This window comes from Etheostoma spectabile, chromosome 9 (assembly GCF_008692095.1).
Source record: "Etheostoma spectabile isolate EspeVRDwgs_2016 chromosome 9, UIUC_Espe_1.0, whole genome shotgun sequence".
In the NCBI taxonomy this organism is placed as follows: domain Eukaryota; kingdom Metazoa; phylum Chordata; class Actinopteri; order Perciformes; family Percidae; genus Etheostoma; species Etheostoma spectabile.
In genome coordinates, this window is record NC_045741.1 from 22,951,054 (window position 1) to 22,975,641 (window position 24,588).

Below are 24,588 nucleotides of genomic sequence, written 5' to 3' on the forward strand. Positions count from 1 at the left end.
CACCAAGAGACGCTTGAAAGACATGGGTTTCAACTGCCGCATAGTTGAAACCCATGTGTCAAGCCACTGTTGACCAAGAAACAGCGCAAAAAGCGTCTCACCTGGGCTAAGGGAAAAAAAGAGCTGGACTGCTGCTGAGTGGTCCAAAGTCATGTTTTTGCGAAAAAAGAAAATTTTGCATTCCTTTGGAAATCGAGGTCCCAGAGTCTGGAGGAAGACAGGAGAGGCACAGGATCCAGCTGCCTTAAGTTGTAATAGTGTATTCCACCATCCGTGATGGTTGGGTGCGCAGTCATTGCTGGTGTCGGTACTCTGTTCCTGAGATCAGGGTACCGCAGCCGTCTTACCAGCAAGTTTTAGAGCACTTCATGCTTCTGCTGCTGACCGCTCTATGGAGATGGAGATTTCAGGTTTCAACAGGACTTGGCGCCTGCACACAGCGCAAAATCTACCGTGCCTGGTTTACAGACCATGGTATTTCTGTTCTAAATTGGCCAGCCAACTCCCCTGACCCCTGTATAGAAAATCTGTGGGGTATTGTGAAAAGGAGAGTGCAGAATGCCGACCCAAAAACGCAGAAAGAGTTGAAGGCCACTATCAGAGCAACCTGGGCTCTCATAACACCTGAGCAGTGCCAGAAACTCATTGACTCCATGCCACGCGCATTAATGCAGTAGTTGAGGCAAAAAGCGCCAACCAAGTATGAGTATTGTACATGCTCATATTTTTCATTTTCATACTTCAGTTGGCCAACATTTCTAAAAACTCTTTTTTGTATTAGCTTTAAGTAATATTCTAATTTTGTGACACACGGAATTTTGGATTTCATTTGTTGCCACTTCAAATCATCAAAATTAATGAAAATAACATTTGAAGCATCAGTCTGTGTGCAATGAATAAATATAATGTACAAGTTACACCTTTTGAATGCAAGTACTGAAATAAATCAAGTTTTTCAAAATATTCTAATTTACTGGCTTTTACCTGTATTTAGCACCTGCTAAATGTTTTTGTCAATGCATAGTTCATATTGGTAGTCCTTGTGTTTTAAAATACTCTCCTTCACGGCATATTTCCGTGCCTATGCTAATGGTAACACTAAATACAAATATTAGCTACTGAGAAATCCATGGGTTAAAATTAGAAGGGTTTTGTAGTGACTGGAAGTGAACTCCCAGTTCTAACAGTTGCTGTGTGGTCTGCCCTAGGTTCACCAGCTGGGCTGTGAGGCTGTGATGCTGCTCCTGGAGCTGAATCCAGACCAGAGCAACCTCATGTTTTGGGCTGTGGACCGCTGCTACACCGGTTCCCGTCGCGTGGCTGCCGGTTGCTTCAGGGCCATCGCCAATGTCTTTCACAACAGGTAATCCACATTCCCGGCTTCAACTTGAACTCCTTTTTGTGGGCTTGTTTGTCTCTTTGGAGCCAGCGAATTGAGACTCAAATACTGCCTGTTTTCCATTTTCTCTTAGGGATTATCAATTTGACACTGTGGTGCTGCTGAACCTGATTTTGTTCAAGGCGGCTGATTCTTCCAGAGACATCTATGAGGTGGCCATGCAGCTTTTGCAGGTCAGAATTTTTATTTTCTATTGTTCTTAAAGTTCACTTTTACACATCTACACATAACACTGCTGTTCCTTGTCTTTAATACACTATGTTGTGATTGTTTGTCTTTGTGAAACTAATAGATCCTGGAACCCAAGCTCTTCCGTTACGCTCACAAATTGGAGATCCAGCGAACGGATGGAATCTTGACCCCTCCCTCACCGCTGCCACACCTCTACTCTGTGTCTTACTACCAGCTGTCTGAGGAGCTTGCAACGACTTACCCAGAGCTCACTCTGCCCATCTTCTCAGGTTTGCTACATTACAGTTTGGTACAGCTGCTCCTGGGATAGCAGGGTGCTTGAAGGTCTAAGTTTTATTTCCCTGTGACAGCAGGGATCTGCCCTTTGTCTGTTTGCCATGATGACATGCATTTCCTGAGTCTCACTACAGCCTTTTTACTACATACCATATACTTGCCTAATATTGCAGATGCAAGGTGTAGAAATGAAATTATTTTTAGGTGCATAGCAGTGTCAATGTAAATAATTTACATCTGTGCACTTATCAAAAACTGCTTCACTTAATTTTCAGGATATTGGAATTGTGTTATTGGTCCATGAAATCCCTTTTTATAAACAACCATTTGTTATGTCTAGAAGTCATTCACATTATCTTATGTGTCACATCCTTTCCAAACTGGTTGAAGAACATACAACCATCCATTGAAGATAGAATTAATCAGTGGATGACCCAAGTGAACTACGTAATTTTAACTAACTAAACAATAGAAAGAACATGGCAATTTGTGGATGTTATGATACTGTTTTGACTAGAAGATGGAAATTAGGTTAAAGAGAAATTGGCAGTGCATTCCTTCATTGTGTAATGAATGACTATCTGCTTGAACTAACAACCAACCCTCTTTCTGCCCTCCCCAGAGGTGAGCCAGCGTATCCAGACAGCGCATCCCGGTGGTCGTCAGGTCATGTTGCACTACCTCCTGCCTTGGATGAACAACGTGGAGCTGGTTGATTTCAAACCAACTGTACGCCGCCCCGAAGATTGCGGCAGTGGTGAGGATGACGAGGATGTACATGAACGGGAGGTCATGATGGTCAACAGCCGCCGCTGGCTCCGCGGAGAGGGGTGGGGCTCCCCTCGTGCCACAACCATGGTGCTAAACAATCTCATGTTCATGACCGCTAAGGTGAGACAGCTCATGGATGCCATCATATTCAGGTTGACTTGAACAGGATGTGTTCAAAATGTTCTTTGAAATAAATCGTTGATCATTAAATTAATTTATTTATTTACAGTATGGGGATGAGTTTGCTTGGTCCGAGATAGAGAATGTATGGACCACACTAGCAGACAGCTGGCCAAAGAACCTCAAAATCATTCTGCACTTCCTCATCAGTATGTCAGGAGTCAGCAGTGACCCCAGCCTCTTGCCCTATGTAAGTCACAGAATATTTCCATCATGAGTCGTATCTGTCCTATCCCCATGTGCTGTGTCCTCTCCTTACTCCTCATGTCTCTGACGGTGTCTACATGTGTGTCCTCAGGTGAAACGGGTTGTGGTTTACTTGGGCAGAGATAAGACTATGCAGCTGCTGGAGGAGTTGATGTGTGAACTTGAGTTGACTGATCCTGTTAGCTCAGCTGTCACTCACATGGACAACCCCCCATATTACCGCATCACCTCAAGTTTCAAGATCCCCTCAGTCACCTCAGGTTAATGAGCAGGCCGCTTGCACTAGTTCACAGCTTAGGCCATGTCTCCAATACTACTTCAGTTGTTCAGTGCCTGATGGTCAATGTTTTGTGTCTGCTCTCTTAGGAACAACCTCCAGCAGCAATACCATGGTGCCAGGAACTGATGGTCATCATGACACCAAGATCAAAGACTCTAACATGGAAGACAGGTACAAGCTGAAATACGGCACTATTCTATTTGTGTCAAACAGAAAATGTAATGGGAGGAGTAATACTTTACACAAGAGGTGTTTAACAAATTGAAATTAGAATGTCTTCTTGATTATTTACATGAATTAATTCAGATGAAACACTCAAGTCTATTATTGAAGCCATTCAGAGACAGTTATGAGGCTAGGTACCTTTTAATTGAAAGATTTTGCTGATAAAATGGTTTAGATTTGACGTTTTTGGCCATAGGCAGAAACAAAAAAAGGCTTGCACTGTCCTTTTAAATCAAGCATGCCTGTTCTGCAGTTACACCCACCTGGACATCTACAGTGGGCTGAACAGTAACCTGAACCGTCAGCACCACCGTCTGGAATCTCGTTACAGCAGCAGCTCCGGAGGCTCCTATGAAGAAGAGAAGAGTAAGAGCAAACTCTTTGCACCCATAAACTAAATACTGTTCAGAATTCTTTCCCACAAACCTTTTCTGTTTTACCTTCTCTAAGGTGACTCCATGCCACTTTATGCTAACTGGCGTTTGAAGGTGATGGATCACAACCGGCCAGAGCCCCTCCCCTTCCCACCTACAGGAGGCTGTTGGTCTCCTCTTGTGGACTACCTGCCAGAGACAAATTCCCCTGGTGTACCGCTCCACAGGTACACCATACATCACCTTTGCTCTGCCTCTAAATTATTCTATTGTGTTCTTTGCCTAAATCCACCTTGTCTGTTTTTCAGATGTAACATTGCAGTCATCCTACTAACAGACCTAATTGTGGACCATGGGGTCAAAGTGGAGTGGAGTGCCTACCTGCACCTCTTACTACATGCAATTTTTATAGGTAACTTGCTTCCTAATTAATATTTTGGATGGCTGGATCTTCCAAGAACAGAATTGTTTTTTTTCTTTTGGGGCTTCTCAGGTCTTGTTCCTGAATAACCAGATATTTTTTTTACCAAAACAACTAATTCAAAATTACATTATTTAAAGGTACAAGTTTAACTGACCTCATACTTCATTACACCTCTATGCTGAAGTTAAATTGTATCCCTCTCCCTCTTCTGTGTCTTCTTCCAGGGTTTGATCACCAGCACCCAGAAGTGTACGAGCACTGCAAACGTCTTCTGCTTCACCTGCTCGTTGTCCAGGGAGGAAATAGCAGCGTTCAGTCTGTGGCTATGGTGCTGTTACGCAACAGAGACTACAATGAGCCGAGGGTCCTGACTGTGAAGCCAGTGGTTCCAGAGATCAACCTCACAGGTCAGTTCTGCTGTGGAGCTCAGAATCCAAAAAGAAAAGATTATTTAAGTAGGAGAACTATGGTTTAACTGTAGGACTCCAAACTGGGGCCGCAGGTCGGAGTCAAACTTGCGGCCGCTGCGTCAAGGAGTAAACTTCTTAATGTGTGTGCCTGCTCTACCAGCTGAGCTAACCAGGCATCTACTACTATTTCTTAATATGACTTCAAAGCACACCACACAGCTCAATATGTATGCCATTTGTTCCTATAGGAGTGCAGGAGTTTTTGCCAGATTGTCAGCAATCACCTATGAAAGACTCTGGCCTCAGCTCGAGTTCAACTTCATCCAGTATAAGTCTTGGGGCAGGGGGAGCAGCTCTGTCCCACCTCTCCCCCACACTCCTCCGTGAGGTAGATGCCACTGTTGAACAAGACGAGAAAGTCAAAGCTCTCATTGAGTTCATTACCTCAAGGTAAGAAGACCCTTTTTTATTAAAATAGTTTTTTTCCAGAACAATACATCTACCTTAGCCTTCTACTACTTGTGACTAACTAACTTGGTCTAATGTAAAATCTCACATGCTTAGTATGTATCAGTTTGAATCATACAGATACAGATGTTGAATCAACGCACTAGCATCTTTAATCATTCTGTTCAATAATTTGCTTTCATGCCTCCAGCGGGGTCTAAAAGGACCGGGTATTTTCACATTGCATGGTTTTGGTTTTTGGGTTGGCGTCTTATTGGCTCCTTTAGCCTGGTGTGATAACATCAACCAATGTTTTGAGGTGCGGTGTAATTTTATAGCGTTAACAAGTCCCATTGCCTGATGTGTGTTTGCTATTGCCTTGTAGAAAGCGGGGCCCGCTCTGGAACCACGAGGATGTGTCACCCAAAAACCCCAACATTAAGAGCGCTGAGCAGCTGAGTGTTTTTGTCAGACATGTAGTGACTGTCTTCAAACATTCCCCGTCAGGTCTGTATGGTTGCCTCATTTTACAGTTTTCGTCATGGAATACAGGTAGGATTTAGACAGCTTTATCACATTTATTTGTATGTGCATCCCTTCAGGTTTCCAGCTCGAGTCTTTGCTGAGTGAAGTAGCCCTACAAACAGCTCTGTCTTGCTCTTCTCGCCACTACGCTGGCCGCTCATTCCAGATTTTCAGGGCACTCAAGCAACCTCTGACTCTTGCCACACTGTCTGACATTCTGTCTCGGCTGGTAGAGACTATAGGGGACCCAGGAGAGGAGGCTCAGGTTAGAACATAAAACAGTTACATGGTGCTGCTCTACATAGGTTTAATCACACAACACTGTTGATCACCTTCTACTTTTAATCTCTATAGTTTTGCTCAACATGTTAATTACTCACAATTGCATTTAGAGCACAGTTGTTCCGATGTAAATTAATACATTTGTGGATGGTTGCTGCATTCCAAAACTAAAAAAAAACATTGTAAAGGTGGTCCTGGAGAAAAACCTACTGTATCACATTGAAAATAACCCACACTCCACACAGATTTAACAGGAAATACAATTGTTATGTAGATTAAAGAATCTGTAGAAGAAACAACAATATGTTACAAGTAAGACATTTTGACTCACTGGTATCCAGAGTCGTCAGTTTCTTTCTGGCTGGCTGACCTCGGGTGTTTTTTCTCCTTAGGGCTTTGTCATTGAACTACTCTTAACACTGGAGTCGGGCATTGACACGTTAGCAGACACAGTCAAAAACTATGACCTCCTCACTGCCTTGGGACAGTAAGTTCAACCAATGATAACCTCTTTATTTCACCATGTTTGACTCATCATACCTTCAAACACATACTACCCGACATAATTTAATCATTTACAAAATGATTTGTCATTTTATTTACAGAACGTCTGCCCGCGATCCCTTGTTGGGGCCTAAGTTTGCTGCCAACAGGAAAAGCACAGGCCAGCTGAACCTGAACAGTGGTGGTCTGTTCCATAATGCTCATACTCGCAGCAACTCTCTTCGTGCCAGCCTAATGGGTGAGCGAAAAGTCGACAGACGTAGGAGCAACACCCTAGACATAGCTGACAGACTTGGTGGTAGCCACGGAAACCTGGCCCGCACACGGAGCTTATCATCGCTAGGTGGGGGAGGGGGTCCAGGAGGGGAAGCCATCCCCCCCGTGGACCCTTCAAATCTGATGGCCACTGTATTCTGGATCGCCGCCTCTCTGCTGGAGTCGGACTACGAATTTGAGTATCTGCTGGCCCTGCGGCTCCTTAACAAGCTGCTGGGCCAGCTGCCTCTAGACCGGGTAGACAGCAGGGAACATCTGGAGAAGGTCCAGGCCAAGCTGAAGTGGTACAGCTTCCCTGGCCTCCTGCAGCTCTTCCTGAAGGGCTTCACCTCTGCTTCTACTCAGGAGCTCACCATCCACCTGCTGAGCAAGCTCATCAGTGTCTCCAGACATACATTGGTGGACCCTTCGCAAGTGGCAGGTACGTGTGTAGAACTGAGAAAAAGGAGGAAAGCAATCAAAATTTGCAAAGGGCTTTTTTATAGTCATAGCGTCAACTGCTGCAATAAACACATTGGAAATGATTTCCTTTCGTTTGTTTTAAATGCAACAAGCAAGTTGTTTTATCTGTTTAACTATCGTAAGTAGTAATGTTATCACGATATTCAACACGATTATCACATATTTACCTGATATTATGCAGCCCTAATCAGCCATTTGATGCAATAACCCCAACACCAGTGCAGCTGCAAAAAACTTTTGTTCTCTTCATTACTTTTAGTGTTCAGTTCAAAGCTAACATTTGTGTCATCATTCGTATTGATATCAGTAATTCCTTTAGACGTCTTTACTAATTATGTGACTCTTTGTGTTCCTTGTCTTCCTGTGACATGTCTGCAGGTTTTCCTTTGAATATCCTTTGCCTCCTACCACATCTCATCCAGCACTTTGACAGCCCCTCTCCTTTCTGTAAGGAGACAGCTGATAAGATAGCCAAGGTGTGCACAGAGGAGAAGTCAGCCACACTCTCCAACCTGGCCCACATGATGAGCTTGTACAGCACCCACAGCTATTCTCGCGACTGCACCAACTGGATCAACGTTGTCTGTCGCTATCTCCACGATGCCTTTGCAGAGATAACCCTGAACCTGGTCACTTACTTGGCCGAGGTACGCAAGATGACGATCAAACTTGTTGCAGCTAGTAAGATATGGTAAGATCAAACCAGTGATATTGCCATCTCTCTCTCTCAGCTGCTGGAAAAAGGCCTTCCCAGCATGCAGCAGTCCTTGTTGCAGATCATCTACAGCCTGCTTAGTCATATTGACCTATCGGCAGCCCCGGTCAAACAGTTCAACCTGGAGATCATGAAGATAATTGGCAAATATGTTCAGGTGAGCCTTCACTGCACTTCTTTAGTTTTGATCAAATAATGCAGTCAGTGCTGTGCAGGCTACTCATTGCATGTCATCAGTTATCCTTATTACTTATTTCAATGACTTAATAGGGTAAGTGAAGTACATTTGTATTTTTTTATTATTATTTTATTACATTACTTATTAAATTATTTTCTGCAAGTAGCAGCACCAGGAACCCTGGCTCTCTGCAATGGTGGACAAGAACTTTACCACTTGGGTGCAGTTTTCCATATGTTAATATGATATGAATATAATAATAGTTGTATTTTCACATACAGCCTATATATACTGGGATGATCTGTTCTTTTAATAGAGCTCTTTAACCCAGCTTTTTATGGAAGCCTTTTACCAGCCCCGTCCCAGGGCACTCTATGCTTTTCACTTACAACTGCATCTGACAGCTACTATACCATTATTACCTGGGGCCAAATCTGTTCTGGCTTACTACCATTGCTGCCTTTTGTATAAGCCATTGTGTTTGTGCATACATATAGTATATCCCAGCATGTGCATTGGTGTGCACTGTGACTTGTATTTGTTAGGCATCCTTTTAACGTCCTCTGGCATCAACATAGGCTATACATTGTAGAAAGTGGTACACAATACAAATGGCCTCAGAGATTTAGTGGCTGATAGCTGCTCTAGGTAGGGATATGGTTTGGTCTTCTGAGGTAAAATATGTTCATTCACATTCATCCTGATATCTCACAATGAAATCATTATATTTCCCTGTTTTTATTACAGAGCCCTCATTGGAAGGAGGCTCAAAACATTCTGAAGTTGGTGGTGTCTCGCTCAGCCAGCCTGGTTGTTCCAGACGATGTGCAGCGCTCTTATAGCACCGAATCATGCGGCTCTCCAGAAATTGCCTTTACACGCATATTCAACAACTCTTCCAAGGAGCTGCCTGGCAAAACTTTGGACTTTCACTTTGACATCTCAGAGGTCCATGTCTTCCCACTCCAGTTTTTCATGAGTGCACATATTTCAGTGTTTTCACTTTGAAGATATTCTCTGTAGTATTTTATTGCTAACTGACATTATTTGACTCTATAGACGCCAATCATAGGGCATAAATATGGTGACCAGCGTACTGCAGCAGGCCGGAATGGAAAGCCGCAGGTGATTGCTGTAACTAGGAGTACCTCTTCCACATCATCCGGCTCCAACTCCAATGGTCTGGTCCCAGTAAGCTGGAAGAGGCCTCAACTCTCTCAGGTACCTACTCAGACAGACACACGACATCTAACATCATGTAGTAATTTATACCAGGTAGCATTAGCCAGGTTTTCACCTAAAAGTAGCAAAAATTGAACAGATATGATTATGTGTGTTTCCATATTGATTACCGTTATGCGAGCATTAGGACTTGGTTCATTAGTTCATCGAGAAGCAATAGCTGGCCCTAATTCTCCATTTACATTCCAATATACCATTGCAGAAGAAAAGGGCTCAACGAGATGACCTAACTAAAAGACCACCAGTCATACCTCAAATGTTGAAAAGACGTTACAGAACATGATGGAAATGTATCATTTCTATTTGTTTCATGTATTAATTTTAAGGAAGGTTACAGTCTCATTGCTTCACACAGATCAGAGGTTGTCGCCTGCCGGCATTTTTGTCTCTAGTGTAGCGGAAGCTTTAGTGAACATTTAAGTAACATGCTTCAAGTACATTGAGTTCCACCTCAGGTTATCAGGTCTCAAACAGAGTTGGAGCAAAATAGACATACTGTAGTTTATGTTTTCACGCAACACAAGCATATGAACACATTGATTTTATTGAATGCCTTTGTCAAAATACAACAACACGGTCACATTTTTAACAGGAATAAAAATTACAATGTTTGTTTCTTCTATATTCAATATCATGGAGCACACACATTACTTTCTAATTGGCAGTGGTTTGACAAGTTTCCTCATCATGATTATGTGTTTTTGTTACAGAGAAGAACTAGAGAGAGGTTGATGAATGTCCTGTCTTTATGTGGTCCGGAGTCTGGCATTCCCAAAAATCCATCTGTAAGACTCCTCTCCTACTCTAAAGCCTCTGACAAGGTCTCTGTAAAATCACTGTAGAATATACTGCTGCTGTTGTCTTTTTGTTGATTTTATTTTTGATTGAGTAGTATTTTCATGGACATACAACAATTGCTTTTTTAAATTTGACAACAAAGAGTCTCTTTCCTTCCTTTTTACGCAGGTGGTGTTCTCATCCAATGAGGATCTGGACTCTGCCGACCAGCAGACCAGTCTCATACCCACAGTGGAGGAGGTGGTCAGAGAAGAGGAGGTTGGGGGGGAAGACACGGGCAGTGAGCAGCAGTTTGGGGTCTTCAAGGACTTTGACTTCTTAGATGTGGAGTTGGAGGATGCTGAGGTGAGGAATTACCATAGATTTGACACACACAACAAGGCTTGTTTGTGTGTGTCACGGTGAAGTTGAAAATATACATATGAATGTATAATGTGGTTATTTTCGGATTATGACAATGCCAGAAATTGAACAAAATATGGAGCAGCTAATAGTGTGTGGACAGTAGAACTATTTGCATTAATAAACTTTAAAATACCACAATTCTTTTTTAAATCCACTTAAATGCAGTGCTGGTATGACAATATCTTCACTTTCACTCCAGTACTTATTACTCCAGCATATTCAGTTCAGTTACTATTCATCACTACTTTTGACCATACTGTTTAGTTGTGTTGTTTCTGATTAACAACATTAATAATTCCTTTTTATCCATCTTGCGTCTTATTTGTCTTGACTATTGTAGTAGAAACATGTCTGTGCTTTGTAACTGTCTTATGTCTACTAACACACTTATTCCTTCTCTTCTCTTGCCACAAGGAGTTGCAGGTAAGTCTTTGGGACAGAAAGCTTTTTAGAGATGGCGTTCTCTGCAGGGCCCCGGGTGTCTCTCCAAGTTGTCACTAACAAAGTGCTGTAGTGCTCTTGTTTTGAAATTGTGACTACTGTCGTTGTGAACCCTGTTTTTAGAAGGTTTTTAAAACATTGAATCATTAACCACACGAATATGTAGAGGAAAATCATCTCACTCAATCATGCATTTATGTATTTGTTTTTTAATAAGTTGTGGAATGTTAATGTTCTTCATGTGTTTGTCTTGTGCTTTTTTTTCCCCCCTTGTGTTGTAAAATCTTCTCCAGTACCTCCTATTGTGTGCACTGTGTCTCACTGCTCTTGTCTTGGTTGTCCTGCAGGGGGAGAGCATGGACAACTTCAACTGGGGGGTGCGCCGGCGCTCCCTGGAGAGCATGGACAAAGGGGACACACCGTCTTTGCAGGAGTGCCAGTACGCAGGCAGCACGCCAAGCCTCAACCTCACCAACCATGAGGACACGGATGAATCGTCAGAGGAGGAGGTACTGAGCGCTAGCCAGATTCTCACCCGCTCTGGCCTTGTAAGTCTCACTCTAGTTAGGGCCCCCCCCCCATCCAACCCACAATGCTCCTCACACAGCCCACTGGCATGATGTGCGTGCGTGCGTGCGTGCGTGCGTGCGTGCGCGCGTGTGTGTGGTGTGTGTGTGTGCGCGTGCGTACTGAGCTGGACCTGCTGCCAGTGTGGACAGGGGCTAGATGCTTGCTTCTTTGCTGGTGGTAGATGCCCCCCCCCCCCTTAAACCTCAGCCCAGTCCCTCTTCCTCTGACTGCTAGATTAATGCTATTATGCTTCTTCATAGTTTTATTTTTCCTGATAGGTAAGTATACTTAAGGAATACTCAGATAAATTGGTTCAATTTGCATTGACTTAGGTAAATCAGTGATTATTGATAGTTTTATTAAGAGAAGATTTACAGTTTTAGAATTCAATAAAATTACTTTAATGTAATTCAAGTATAAAATATGACAGGATTTAGAATTTAAAATAACAGCATGTTTCTTTGCATTTTTTGGCCACTTGTCTCTAACTCTCCTTTGCTTTGTTTTGCTTTGCAAGCAAGGTCTTATCCAGAGCTGCCAATAATAATGCTATTAGAAATGCTTTACCTCAGTCTAATGGGGCTTCTTTCTCTCATCTTCTGCTGTTCTTGATCTTCGTAGTGCACGCTGAGAGAATGAGCTTTTTCCTCTTGTGGATATTTGCCCCAAAAATGTTTGTAGTCATCCAGTTTTACGCCTTACCACTAGAAGAATGAGCATGCAGCATTTATGTGTGTGTTTAAACAGAATGTTGAAATATTTCAGTGTAATATATAACTGTTATTGATGTTGGCATGAACTTACCTTTTGTGCTGGATCAATTAAATGGAAGACTAAAATGACTAAATGTCATGCTCTGCTTGATACAGGAACATGGGTAATGTCATTTTTTGTTCAACTGCAAAAAATAAGCATCACAAAACAATGTTAAAACGAAGACTTAGTAAAAGCTAATACAGTATTGAAGTAACTACAAGTTAACAAACATAATGAACAAAATGACTAATTCATTCTGAACTGATCACAACCTCTAGTAAATTATAAAAATGTCTTATACAGTGTTGCTCAGGAGTAAAGTAACCCCTGCTTAAGTTAAAAAGAGGAATAAAAAAATCTTTTGGAAATTGCTCTTAATACTTTAATTAAAAAATGAGGAAAAACCATACCTAGAGATTGGCATGGCTTTATTTTAGCCTAACAGCTGGTTTGATTTGCATTGAGAGGTGATTTTTATGGAAAGGACCCCATGCCAATCTCTAGATATGGTGAAGGGTATGTGATGATGATATGGGTTTATTTTAATTCCAAAGGCCAAGGGAACTTTATCAGGATGCCTAGTATCCTGATCTATGTAATAACTGGCCTTTAATAAAAAAATTCTGCCTGCTTCAATGGGAATTTAACATAGGGGTGTATACTTATGCCCCCTGTAATTTAAGTAAGATCATTTTTTTTATTTATGATACATTATTCATTCACAAAGAAAATTGGTGTCCTTAAAGGCTGGACTTTTCTTCATTTTTTAATTAAGTCATGAAATATAAATTCCCCAAAAAATATTTTTTAGTACTCTTTTTAGTCAACTTAAGCTGGAGTACCTTTACTCATGAGCAGCACTGTTTAGTAACATATGAAACCAGCACATTAGAGTGTTAACAATAAGTAAAAGTGCTTTAAGGTTTAGTGAAGGATCTATTTGGCATGGCAGCAGAATGCGTTACTAGATTATACTCAATTAACAATCTTTAGACCTTCAGACTGTGTTAACATAGTGACAACTTTAGCACTTAGTTTTCAAAAAGGTTTGCATCAAACCAGATGACATATAATAGTCTGTATTGTGTTAATACTGTTTCTCACCAGAAGGAGCTAACCTGTCCTGATGTTTTTTCTTCTCCAGCTTAACAGTGACTCTGCTACAGACGACACCGCATCCAACCATGTGGACTCCTTGCAGCAGTCTCAAGAATCGTCCAGCAGTGCCCTGACAGAGGAGGCAACTGTCCTGCCCTCTCTACCTTCCCTTCCTCGACTGGATAGCCCCATTTTGGAGATGGCCCACTCAGACAGCAACAGCAGCCAGCTGCCTGAGGTGCGATCAATCGGGGGCAGCAATAAACTGTGGTGCTCTGGTGCTTTCTAGCTTCCCTTTTTCTTTCTGTTCAACCTTAATTTGCTTTAGCTGTACTTCTAGCTTGCCTGTCATTGAGGCAGTGGCTCAGCTACCTTCATGGAGGTTTGGATGGGTGTGAAAGTGCTGGTTCTATAACCGTGTCTGCCTGCGGTCGGGTGAAGACGTGTGCCGCTTTTGCTGCTTCTGACTCCTTCTGCTGTGGCTTGCTTTGTTGCTTTGCTCTGAGTATAGGTGCTGAAGGCTAGCTCTTGCTCCTTTTGTATATGTGGTTATAGTTAAGTGGCGGGGCTTGTGTAATTATGGGAGAGATAAAAACAAATGCTCACCTCAGGCTGGCTGTCACTGCTCACCTCCAATAACACAGCAACTGACCATTCCAACTAAATCCTCCATTAAAAACTTGTGAAATGGACACCAGCTCCTTTATCTGCGGCAGAAGCATGTGTGAGTATAAGTCCATTACAAGTGGTGTGTTCACTTTAAAAAATACAGTTATCTGATAACCAGTGGGACTCTAGCCAATTAAACCCCTTCAATTTGCTACCATATTAACATGCCATAGTCTGTCTTGTGATGAGCAGCTTTGCTGTCATTGCTACTGACATTTATCACTATTACTAACAATGTTGAGTATATTTCGTTGTCCTTTAATTTTAATTTTGCACACAGTATGGGTATTGCAGAAGTTTAAGTCAAATGGCCCAACATTTTTACCTTTCAATAGTCTGAGCTCATACATACTGTATTTATGTTAGTGACAATGTTTTATACACAGAACTGAATGCAAGTTTCTAGAAACCCAATCCAGCCAATGGTCTCTCAATATCATGCCAAGGACATCTCCCCCATCACAGCCCCAGCTCTTAGTCTAATGAGTCCTAGATAAAACCATCAATACTCTTACTCATTCCCTCCAGGATGGTTACGACCACTTCTAAAAGCTTTCTGTAATACAGCTGCTGCCTCTGTGATATACTGGCTGTCTGCCACTCAGTTTTCTTAATGCATCAGACTTTACAAAAAAAAAAAACAAGGGAAGAAAAACAAATGCTCTTAATTAGAACCCTTTATCTGAACCATCTGCCAACATATCCCTCCTCCATGTATGTGCTTTATGGTACATCAATATAGTTACTTTGCATATGGAATTTATTTGGAGTTTCCAGTGTCTGAGTCAGACACTAAGATTTTCTTGTGCTAATGTAATTGACTATAAATATATTAAGTTGTGGATTTTTAAGTCGTTCTCTCACTTAGTGTGTGCCTACTGTTGATTAGTGTTGTTTAGGGAATTTATGTCACTAATACAGTTCATCATTAATGTGTAGTTACAGGGTGCAGGTCGTAAATCTGTTTATACAAATGTAACTTCTCGGATCGTATACAGTACATCTCGTTTATCTGCTGTCCTGTCGTTTCACCACGATGCTACGTTTTATTAGCATTGAGGTCATGTTTTTAATGGCATCTCAGTGATAGATTGATATTGGCTTCTGCCTATTGATTCTTTTCTTTTTGTTTTATTTCTAATGAGAGACGTTTAGCTTATAGAGTGACATAAAGAGCAATCTCCAAGGAAGTGAACCTCATAAAAAGTGCTGACTTGAAGTCCCTCTTGTATAATGGAAACTAATGTGTGTTCTTAAGTTTAGGCTATAGTAGTCTTAATCTAACCTATAATAGAGGCTCAAGGGTGAATTTGTTCTCAAAATTATATGAAGAGCTGTCGTCTTAATAACCTGGCAATCTTCAGTCAACGGTTGGGGGGTATAATGTGTATCATGTGCCAAACTGTGCCTGAGCTCCCCCTTCTTGTTTGTGTTACAGGATGCTGTAAGCATGACTGCAGCGGATGAGCTGAGCAGCAGTGTGAGTGAGGACACGGGGTTTTGCAGCGTTCCCCCTTTGCCCTCTGACCCATCAGAGCTGTGTGACCTCCCAGACTCGCAGGATGCTCAGGAACCCCAGGACCCTCAGGAAGACCTGGACCCAGCCCCCCCTCCCCCGCCGGCCATAGACACTCCACCGGGGTCTCTCTGTGAGGAAGAATCCCCAACAGTCCTACCGATATCTATGCCCCTGCCCATGCCACCAGATACAAAACCAGATCCAGACCCAGACCCAGACAGCACCTGTGGTTCTGGCTGGGAGGATGATGTGACACAGGCCCTGAAGGAGCTGGATGAGCGCTGTGAGGAAGAGGAGGCAGACTTCTCTGGCATGTCCAGGTAGGTGGATTGTTTTGGATCAAGACCATCATACATTATCATATCTGTAACCTAAATGACAAATAAATACTGGTCAATGGTTTTTTGATCGCACTTTTAGATTGCTGAGACACACCAAAACAGTTTCTGTACTGCTAATCATAAATGTAACCGTTTTAAATGCAGGGACAAATGGCAAAGATGTCGTTACATACGAGAGGTACTAAAAAAACACGTACAGTGATGTAAAAGAATGCTGAATATGACTGAGTCTAATCTCAGCCTCGTCTAAAGCATCTGGGAAAATGAGCAGTAGTAACTTGGAAACAAGATGATATTTATTAAGATATGTTGACTTATTTCAGGTTGTGCTTGATTGATTACATTGTATGTTCACTTTATAGGTATAAATAAGAGCAGAATGTTGCAATGTTGGGGGGAAAAACGAAAACCTTCTGACCTCTGCTAACCATTTTTCTGGGTGAAAATTAGAACTGCCCATTTACAAACTCCAATACCAATGAAGTTGGGATGTTGAGTAAAACATAAATAAAAAGAGAATACAATGATTTGTAAATCCTTTTCATCCTATATTCAGTTGCATACACTACAAAGACAAGATATTTAATGTTCAAACTGCTAAACTTTTTGCAAATATTATCTAATTTTTAATCTGATTTCTGCAACACGTTCAAAAAAAGCTGGGACAGGGGCATGTTTACCAGTGTGTTACATAACCTTTTATCAATACTCAGTAAGTGTTGGGGAACCAAGCTTTGTAGGTGGAATTCTTTCCCATTCTTGCTTGATGTATGACTTCAGTTGCTCAACAGTCTGGGGTTTTCATTGTCGTATTTTGCACTTCATAACGCGCCACACATTTTCAATGGTAGACAGTTCTGGACTGCAGGCAGGCCAGTCTAGTACCCACACTCTTTAACTATGAAGCCACACTGTTGTAACACGTGCAGAATGTGGCATAGCATTGTCTTGCTGAAATCAACAGGAATGTCCCTGAAAAAGATGCTGCTTAGATGGTAGCATATATGTTTCCAAAACCTGTGTGTACCTTTCGGCATTAATGGTTCCTTCACAGATGTGCAAGTTACACATGCCATGGGCACTAACATACCCCCATAGATTAACAGATGCTGGCTGTTGAACTTTCAAATAACAGATAACAATCTGGATGGTCCTTTTCCTCTTTGGCCCAGAGGACATGACGTCCATGATTTCCCAAAACAATTTGAAATGTGGACTCGTCAGACCACAGCACATTTTCACATTTTACATCAGGCCATCTCAGATGAGCTCCGGCCCCGAGAAGCCGGCGTTGGCGTTTCTGGGTGGTGTTGATATATGGCTTTCGCTGGTAGAGTTTTAAGTTTGCACTTGTAGATGAAGTGACAGTGTTTCCCGCAGATCAGAAAGCAGGGGGACGTCATACGCTTATTTGCATATTTGTGACATAATTACGCAATCATTTGCATAAAGCTTAGTAGTTGTGTCAGCAAGGTAGATAGAAATCTTTAGCCAAATAATAACAAATCCAGATTCTCTGAATCTTTTGATGATATTAAGGACTGTAGGTGATGAAATCCCTAAGTTCCTTGCAATTTTACGTTGAGAAAAGTTGTTCTTAAACTGTTTGAATTGGGGTTTGTAAGAAAGCAATGTCAACACTATTACAAAGCAGTACAGCTTTTATTTCTTCATTTTTAATTTTAGTGGCACGCTTTTACATTCTCATTTTTAATGTTTTTATTGTGATTAAAAAGTGCTATCAGTTGGTAAAACAATAGTTTGGGTTTGACTGTTTAGGAAGGTTTATGCATTGCAGTGTGTTGCTGGACTAGCCTCTGTGAGATGAATACTTTTGAGATGGTGTGATGGGTAATTTCTTCCTGGCATGGCTGCCATGTGAGCTGGAACTATGAAGGTGGGCCAGGGTAGGCTGCTGGCTCCAATCCACATTTAAACATTCCCTCTTCAAGGTGGGCCAATTCTGGCTAGAGGACAGCTGTAAATTCAGCGTTTAAACTACACTGAACAATTATGCATACGCTAACACTCTCTCACATACACACACACCCCCACATACACAAAGAGTCACTTAATCTCTTACTAGCATACATTACTATACTTGGGGTCTTTCACTTATCTTAGCCACAAATGATTGATTGGCAAGCGTGTCAGTGGGGTGCACTCTGAGTGATTGTCTGAAAACAGCGGGTGACTAACCAGTGTAGTGTATGAGGATTTATGTATGTGGGAGAGAGCAAGACAAAAACAACTTTGCAACGCTGTTCCACTGTAAGGTTGAGAGCAGGCTCTGTTTTGCAGAAGTGTGTGTATGTGTCGGTTTGTGTAGAAGCCTAGTTCGTATAGAGCGCTCTGCAGTCCTGTGTGGGATGGGAGTGCAGTGCGCTAGTGCTGTTAGCAATTGCAGCACAGTCGAGCTGCAGACGAGGGGAGAGAGTACAGGAAAGAGAAAATACAAGCAATATTTGGGGTGAGGATGAGGACAGAGACTGTGTCCGCTACAGCGCTTGGCAGCGCAGGCTTTAGATACTTATATTCTGTCTGCTTCTTCAGGCTGTTTGGACCTACAGGCCTGTGAGTATCTGTGTGTTTGTGTGCTTGTGCGTGTGCGTGTGTGTAGGATGATTAGATCATGCTAAATGCTAATATAGCTCAAATGTTGTTATTGTGCTAGTGCACTGCAGTAGATCAGCACTCTCAATATACTGCAGCAGAATCTGCAGTGAGGGAGGCAGAGCTGCAGCTACGTGGGGTTGTTTACTTGCAGTGAGTGAGGATGAGCGTGTGTGTGTGTGTTTACATTTGTCCTTCAGTAAAGACTGAGGGGAGTGTAGAACATGTCGGATTGTTGCTTATTGGCCCTCGTGTGTGTTTCAGTCAAGATGAAGGTGACGCAGACTGCTTCCCAGAGATTCAGGCCTCTCCGCCCCCTTCGCCCTTCCTCTCTGCCATCCTGGCAGCATTCCAGCCTGTTGCCTATGACAATGAGGAAGATGCTTGGCGTTGCCACGTCAACCAGATGTTGTCAGATACAGATGGTTCCTCTGCTGTTTACACGTTCCACGTGTTCTCCAGACTCTTTCAGGTAAATGCCTTTTTTCTTGGATAGTTTACAGGACTGCACTTTATTATGGCATCTACAATCAATTGTTTACTTATAAGCATTCTTAGCAAGATTTTTTTTTTTTTATATATATGTATTTAATTCCTTTTTTTCTTTTCTTTTTTTTCCACACTCTTACAGAGCATTCAGAGGAGATTTGGCTCCATTACGCATGGATCTGTACGCTTTCTCGGGGAAAGGCTCCAAAGAATGGGTAATCAGTTCCTCAGCTCCCTGGAAGTCATGACGTCTCACTCCCAATGCCCCACTGTGCTGCTGGATGCAGAGACGGTGAGACTGTTCTGCATGGTTGTCTGAAATCATTTTGACAAAACTAATGAGAGCTAAATTACAATAATGTGGTAGCACCTATGTACCTATCATTTTGAAGAAAGAAAATAGTGCTGCATGTTATGCCTACTCCTTAATGTGTATGTGTGTCCTGCTGTAGATATTTTTCTGTCATGTACGGTTCATGTATTTGGTGTTGTGGGTTAATGTATGTGGTGTCCTGTCTTGCTGTTGTAGCTGGTCTCTTGTGGACTGTTGGAGACTCTGAAGTTTAGTGTGCTGGAGTTGCAGGAACACCTAGATACCTACAACGCCAAGAGAGAGGCAGCAGAGCTTGTAAGTCACCACATAATTTTCAACACTCATCTAATTTCCCATTGCCTTTGAACCTTTTTCCCTCAGGACATTAAGAGAAATAGCTGATGCTGTATAAGAAAAGCCCCAATTTGTCTCATCAGCAGAACAGACATTAAATCATGGTTTGGTATGAGTAGATTTAGCCGCCGTTAGTGTCTGCATCACTAGTGACATCCCCTGCTGAAGGATAAAAATAACTCTCAGCGCTCCTAAATCAGTTATAGAAGGCCATGCTGAAGAAGCTGTGAGGGGTGGGAGGAGGAACGAAGGGGGAGGGGAATGAAGAGATGAGATTGCAGAGGGTTCTGGGATGCTGGGGCGCTAATTGAATGAGACGGCAATGGTCCCTGGAGGGCAAGATACTATCCCGAGCTCTGGAACAGGCCTCCTTTAATTGGCTAAGTACAACACTTATTAGATTTCCTCCCTGACCAACCTTTATTGTATACATACACAAATGTAGATGCAGCCATCCAAGGGAGAAAAAAAGCTCTTCTTTTGCCTTTGTTACCAATATTCCTTTCCCTTCCCTAATCCTTATGTATTGTATGTCTCTCACCTATTTCTGTCCTCCCTACCCTGTAGTGGCTGGAGAACTGCAGGAAAACGTTTGGGGACAAAGACAGCAGCCAACGACCCAACACTCATGCACAGGTAGGAATGAACACTTACATACTTGTTTGATGGATGGGAATGTTATTTGCTATTTGTGTTGATCAATAGGAGTTTTAGGAATCTTGTAAATCGTTAAAGACTTAAACTTTATGATGAATGGATGGATTTTGTAACCCGGGAGGAAGACTTAAAATTTAAATTTCAATTGCATGTTTTTTTGTCTGCTGCAGCATAGATATCTGCTGTGTCAATCTCCTGTGTTCTCCTTTGAAGAAAGAAATCCAAAAACCAAAAGGGAGAAATATATTTTTATAATTTTTTGTACAGTAAATCCCCTTATTTTTGTCTTTATTTTTCGGAATTTTCCGTCTTTGTAGATGGAGAACTTGGTTTTATACAAAAATTAAAATGGCTTCATTTTAACCCATATTTGCATAAAGCAGTTACTTCAAGTTTCATCATTGACAGAGCAGACGTTTACTATGAGGCAGACAGCAGCCTGCTACACAACACGAGAGTCATTGTCTGAACAACAACCACATTAGCTTTCCTGCTTAAGTCTCCTTATCTGACTCACAATCCTGAACATGTGTTCCTGTCCTGCTAACAACGGTTTGCTGGCTAGATAGCTAAAAGCTGCTCAGCAGCAGCACATTAAACAGAATGTAAATCTTCCTGCATGTCACTTACGTCCATTTAGATGCTGGTATAGTCCTTACACTTCAATACCACTAACAATACATTGTCTGCCTATGACAGAGAATGTACCGAGTCTTTCATTCCCCTGCCGGGGCTCAGTCTACCAGAAGCTGTCAATCAAACTCAATCACTAACAACCCCTCCAGCCACTGAGAGGGAAAGGCGCTTTTCTGATCTTTTTCCAAAGTCCTCGGAAAACGGGGAGTGGTAATCTGGTAATCTGGTCAAGAAATTTAGCTTTGGCGATTAAATAAAAAGTCAGATGTTCTTCAAGGATAGATCCAAGTAGTTGAGTAAAAATAAAAACAAGGACTTTCCATCTTACTTTTAATGGAAGTCCACGGTATTGGTTGGCACACTAATGGCGTTTTTCCATTAATGGGACCTCCTCGACTCGACTTGCCCCTTCCTCCTTTTTCCATTGCAGATTAGTACCGCCTTATGCGTCGTCATAGCAGCAAACTGCCGTGACCTAACGTGACACACACACAGAGCGTGGAAGGTGCTTTTGATTCTCGAAGTGTGCTTGTTACCACACCCAGAAGATAAATAAATAAAGACGATTCTCTCCGACCAATCAGCAGTTTGCAGGTTTTCACGTCAGCTTTAGTATCGCCTCAGCTCGCTTGGAACCTCAACTGTGGTAGTACTACAAAAAGTACCTGTTAGCAGGGAATTTATTTCATAATGGAAAACTCAAAAAAGGCGAGTAGAGTAGGGACCATGGAGTGGAAAAACTCCGTTAGAAAGCACCTGAGGCACTCTATATATATATATTTTTTTTTCCTTTTTTGATAAAAAAAAAAAAAATACCGACAATTCATTTTTTTTCTACAAAACGCAATGACTAAATGTGATTTCAGTTAGACTTTAAAGGACAATGTGGTATCTTTTTGTCTTTCATATACAGCCAATATTGTACAATTCTTGTACTTAAGATTTGTGATACAATTTTGGAGACAAATATTCACATGGCAGTCATATATATATATATATATATATATATATATATATATATATATATATATATATATAATCCTAGATATATATAAAATAGAATTTGAGAGATGAGGATTTCATGACAGACACACAGGTTTTTCCACTTTTCTCTGGATTGTCTTTAGTTTCGTGGAGATTTTGCATGGTCCCACCTCACATCCTACAGGTGTTGACATTTTGCCGTGTAGCTTGAGCTTCTTACACAGATCTGCTGACTCACAACTTCCCTCCTAGCCTGGCACCACACAAATGCTTAGGTTAAAACGGATGTGGTGTCTTCAGTCACAAAGGCGACACATTCAGAAGTATTTTACACCACTATCCTTCATATCTTTTCTCAGCATACATGCTGTTATTCAGCCCTCCAGAATAAAAGTTTTTGTTTCTGCTGAAGTGAGCTCATAGCTGTTTGGGCACTGAGCTCTCACTGACCTGTGTTAAGGGAAGATGATAAACCAACGCTCCTTGCCTGTCATGTTAAAGCTCTCTAATTCTTGGTCTTTCTCTCCTTCTGTTTTGTTTGTTGTTTTTTGTGTGACCTGCTCACCTTCTTGCTTAGCAAATGGAAAATCTAGCAGTAAGTGGTTCTCATATTATAGACTCTTAATAATCATGACATCCGGACAAAACACTCATTTCTTTCTCTCTCTCTCTCTCTCTCTCTCTCTCTCTCTCTCTCTCTCTCCCCCTCCCTCCCCACACACTGTTCTGTCACCACCCCCCAGCCACCTACGTCTCTTTCTCTGCCTTGATCAGTCATGTAACCCAGCTCAACTCTCCCATCCACCCAATTATAATTTACTGTTATTCTGTATGGCAACATATGTTGTTGTTTTTTTTCTGTTGCTACATCCAGCCTGGACAATCCATAATCAAACTGCTTCGTACTTCACACTGATTCTGTCTATTGCACAGTGAAGATGTCAACAGTGTAGAGTTACTGAGGATTTCAGAGGGGATGCCTGCATTATCAATGGTAGAGGAAGGGTAGAGAGATCATAGTGTTGTCAGGACTTTCATTTTGCATGTGTATTGTTCCATTCCCATATCTGTTCAAATTACCTTTTTTTTTCTCCCTCCATGTTTTCCTGGATTAGGATCTGAATTTTCAGTAATTAACCTGCTCCTTCAGGTCGGTCATCTAGTCAGCCATGATTGTGACAGTGGCCCGTAGAGGGTGTCACAGGAGGTGGTGATGGCTGGTTTTCTAATAGAGATCTCATGACTAATTCTCCTAGTGGTAGACTCACCTCTTGCTCCCTGGCCCAAAGTGGATGGCACTTTGCTTTAGGCCACGTTAACCCTTTCATGTAACCTAGGATACCCATCCGTCTAATCATATGATCATCAGAGTACTTTAAGTGCAAGCTAGACCATTATGCCGGCATGTGACTCTTCATGTTTCTGTCTCTGTAGGAGCTGGAGTTATGTCGCAGGCTCTATAAGTTGCACTTCCAGCTGCTGCTGCTCTTCCAGGCCTACTGTAAGCTCATCAGCAGGGTGGACGTCCTCAAGAGAGAGGCAGAGGTGAGATGGAGCCTATATTGAATTGCTTCAAAAGAAGACTGATGTGCATGGATATATTTGTTGTTTATGTTCCTGGCACACATTTAAATCATAAAATTAGTCTGAAATGCACTTTGCATGTATAGTTGGAGTTTAATGTTTGCCTTAGAAAGTGACTGTGGCAGCTCGCAACTTCCCATCTTCTTTGTCAGAGAATTAAGAACAGACTAATTGCATTATATGACGTCATGCTGTAAGAACGCGGTCTCTTTTTAATGAAATTCGATCACTCATAATATGGAGTGATAGAGACAGCACTTCCAGTTGATATTTATTTTCCATAGGTTTGTTTTGCTGAACTCTCAGGAAGATGCGTGCTGTAATATGCAGTGATATGAAATTAATGTGTTTATGTCTCTGTTTCTAAGGTGACCAACATGTCTGAAGAACTCACTATCCTAGAGAGCTGTTTGAAGGAGGCAGAGACAGGAAATGATGGCCAGGAGGATGTGTGTATGTCAGACACTTCCCAGACCAACACAGAGACGGCCATCCAATCACTGGTTGAAACTCTGAGAGCAAGAGACTTCAGCTCAGCCCTCACACAGGTCAAAGTCTTTAGGTAAGATACAGACACAGACAGATAAGTTGATAAATAATAAATCAATAAGCCAACTGACCAAAAAAAACCCTAATCAAAGACAATTATTAGTTAAGGACCAATCATGTCAAGGAATCAAATCATGGTGCCATAACGTTTTAAATGTGCTCACTCTCATTGCCATTTCATTATATTAAAGTATATAAAGTTTGAATGCATTTGAGTTTTTATAGCTTTAATAGCTTAAACAATTAAATGTTAGATTAGCTGATAATGAAAATAATCATGTTAGGGTCACATTGCCTTGTAGAGTTGAAGTCTTCACAAGCAGAAGTGCTAGCAGCATCCTTTAGATGTCACAGAGTTGCTTTGTGACATTTACATTTTTTCAATTAAATAAAATAAATTATAATGTCCCAAAGCAACTCACTCATCAGCTGCTGTCAATCAG

At 41.8% G+C, this 24,588-nt stretch overlaps 1 protein-coding gene across 1 annotated transcript in view; it reads left to right on the plus strand.

Moving 5' to 3' along the window:
- Positions 1-24,588, plus strand: part of fryl (furry homolog, like) — a 74,805-nt gene that overhangs the window by 47,908 nt on the left and 2,309 nt on the right. The window contains 32 exon segments of the mRNA XM_032526454.1: positions 1,209-1,363; positions 1,473-1,572; positions 1,692-1,860; positions 2,490-2,758; positions 2,868-3,008; positions 3,117-3,285; positions 3,392-3,476; positions 3,784-3,896; positions 3,981-4,131; positions 4,213-4,316; positions 4,553-4,735; positions 4,987-5,188; positions 5,571-5,692; positions 5,788-5,975; positions 6,385-6,479; positions 6,598-7,193; positions 7,613-7,881; positions 7,966-8,106; positions 8,875-9,075; positions 9,187-9,348; positions 10,080-10,154; positions 10,336-10,512; positions 11,361-11,561; positions 13,484-13,675; positions 15,545-15,945; positions 18,844-19,051; positions 19,211-19,360; positions 19,598-19,696; positions 20,303-20,371; positions 22,590-22,607; positions 23,447-23,557; positions 23,965-24,158. Coding sequence (XP_032382345.1) covers positions 1,209-1,363; positions 1,473-1,572; positions 1,692-1,860; positions 2,490-2,758; positions 2,868-3,008; positions 3,117-3,285; positions 3,392-3,476; positions 3,784-3,896; positions 3,981-4,131; positions 4,213-4,316; positions 4,553-4,735; positions 4,987-5,188; positions 5,571-5,692; positions 5,788-5,975; positions 6,385-6,479; positions 6,598-7,193; positions 7,613-7,881; positions 7,966-8,106; positions 8,875-9,075; positions 9,187-9,348; positions 10,080-10,154; positions 10,336-10,512; positions 11,361-11,561; positions 13,484-13,675; positions 15,545-15,945; positions 18,844-19,051; positions 19,211-19,360; positions 19,598-19,696; positions 20,303-20,371; positions 22,590-22,607; positions 23,447-23,557; positions 23,965-24,158 — 5,510 coding nt within the window.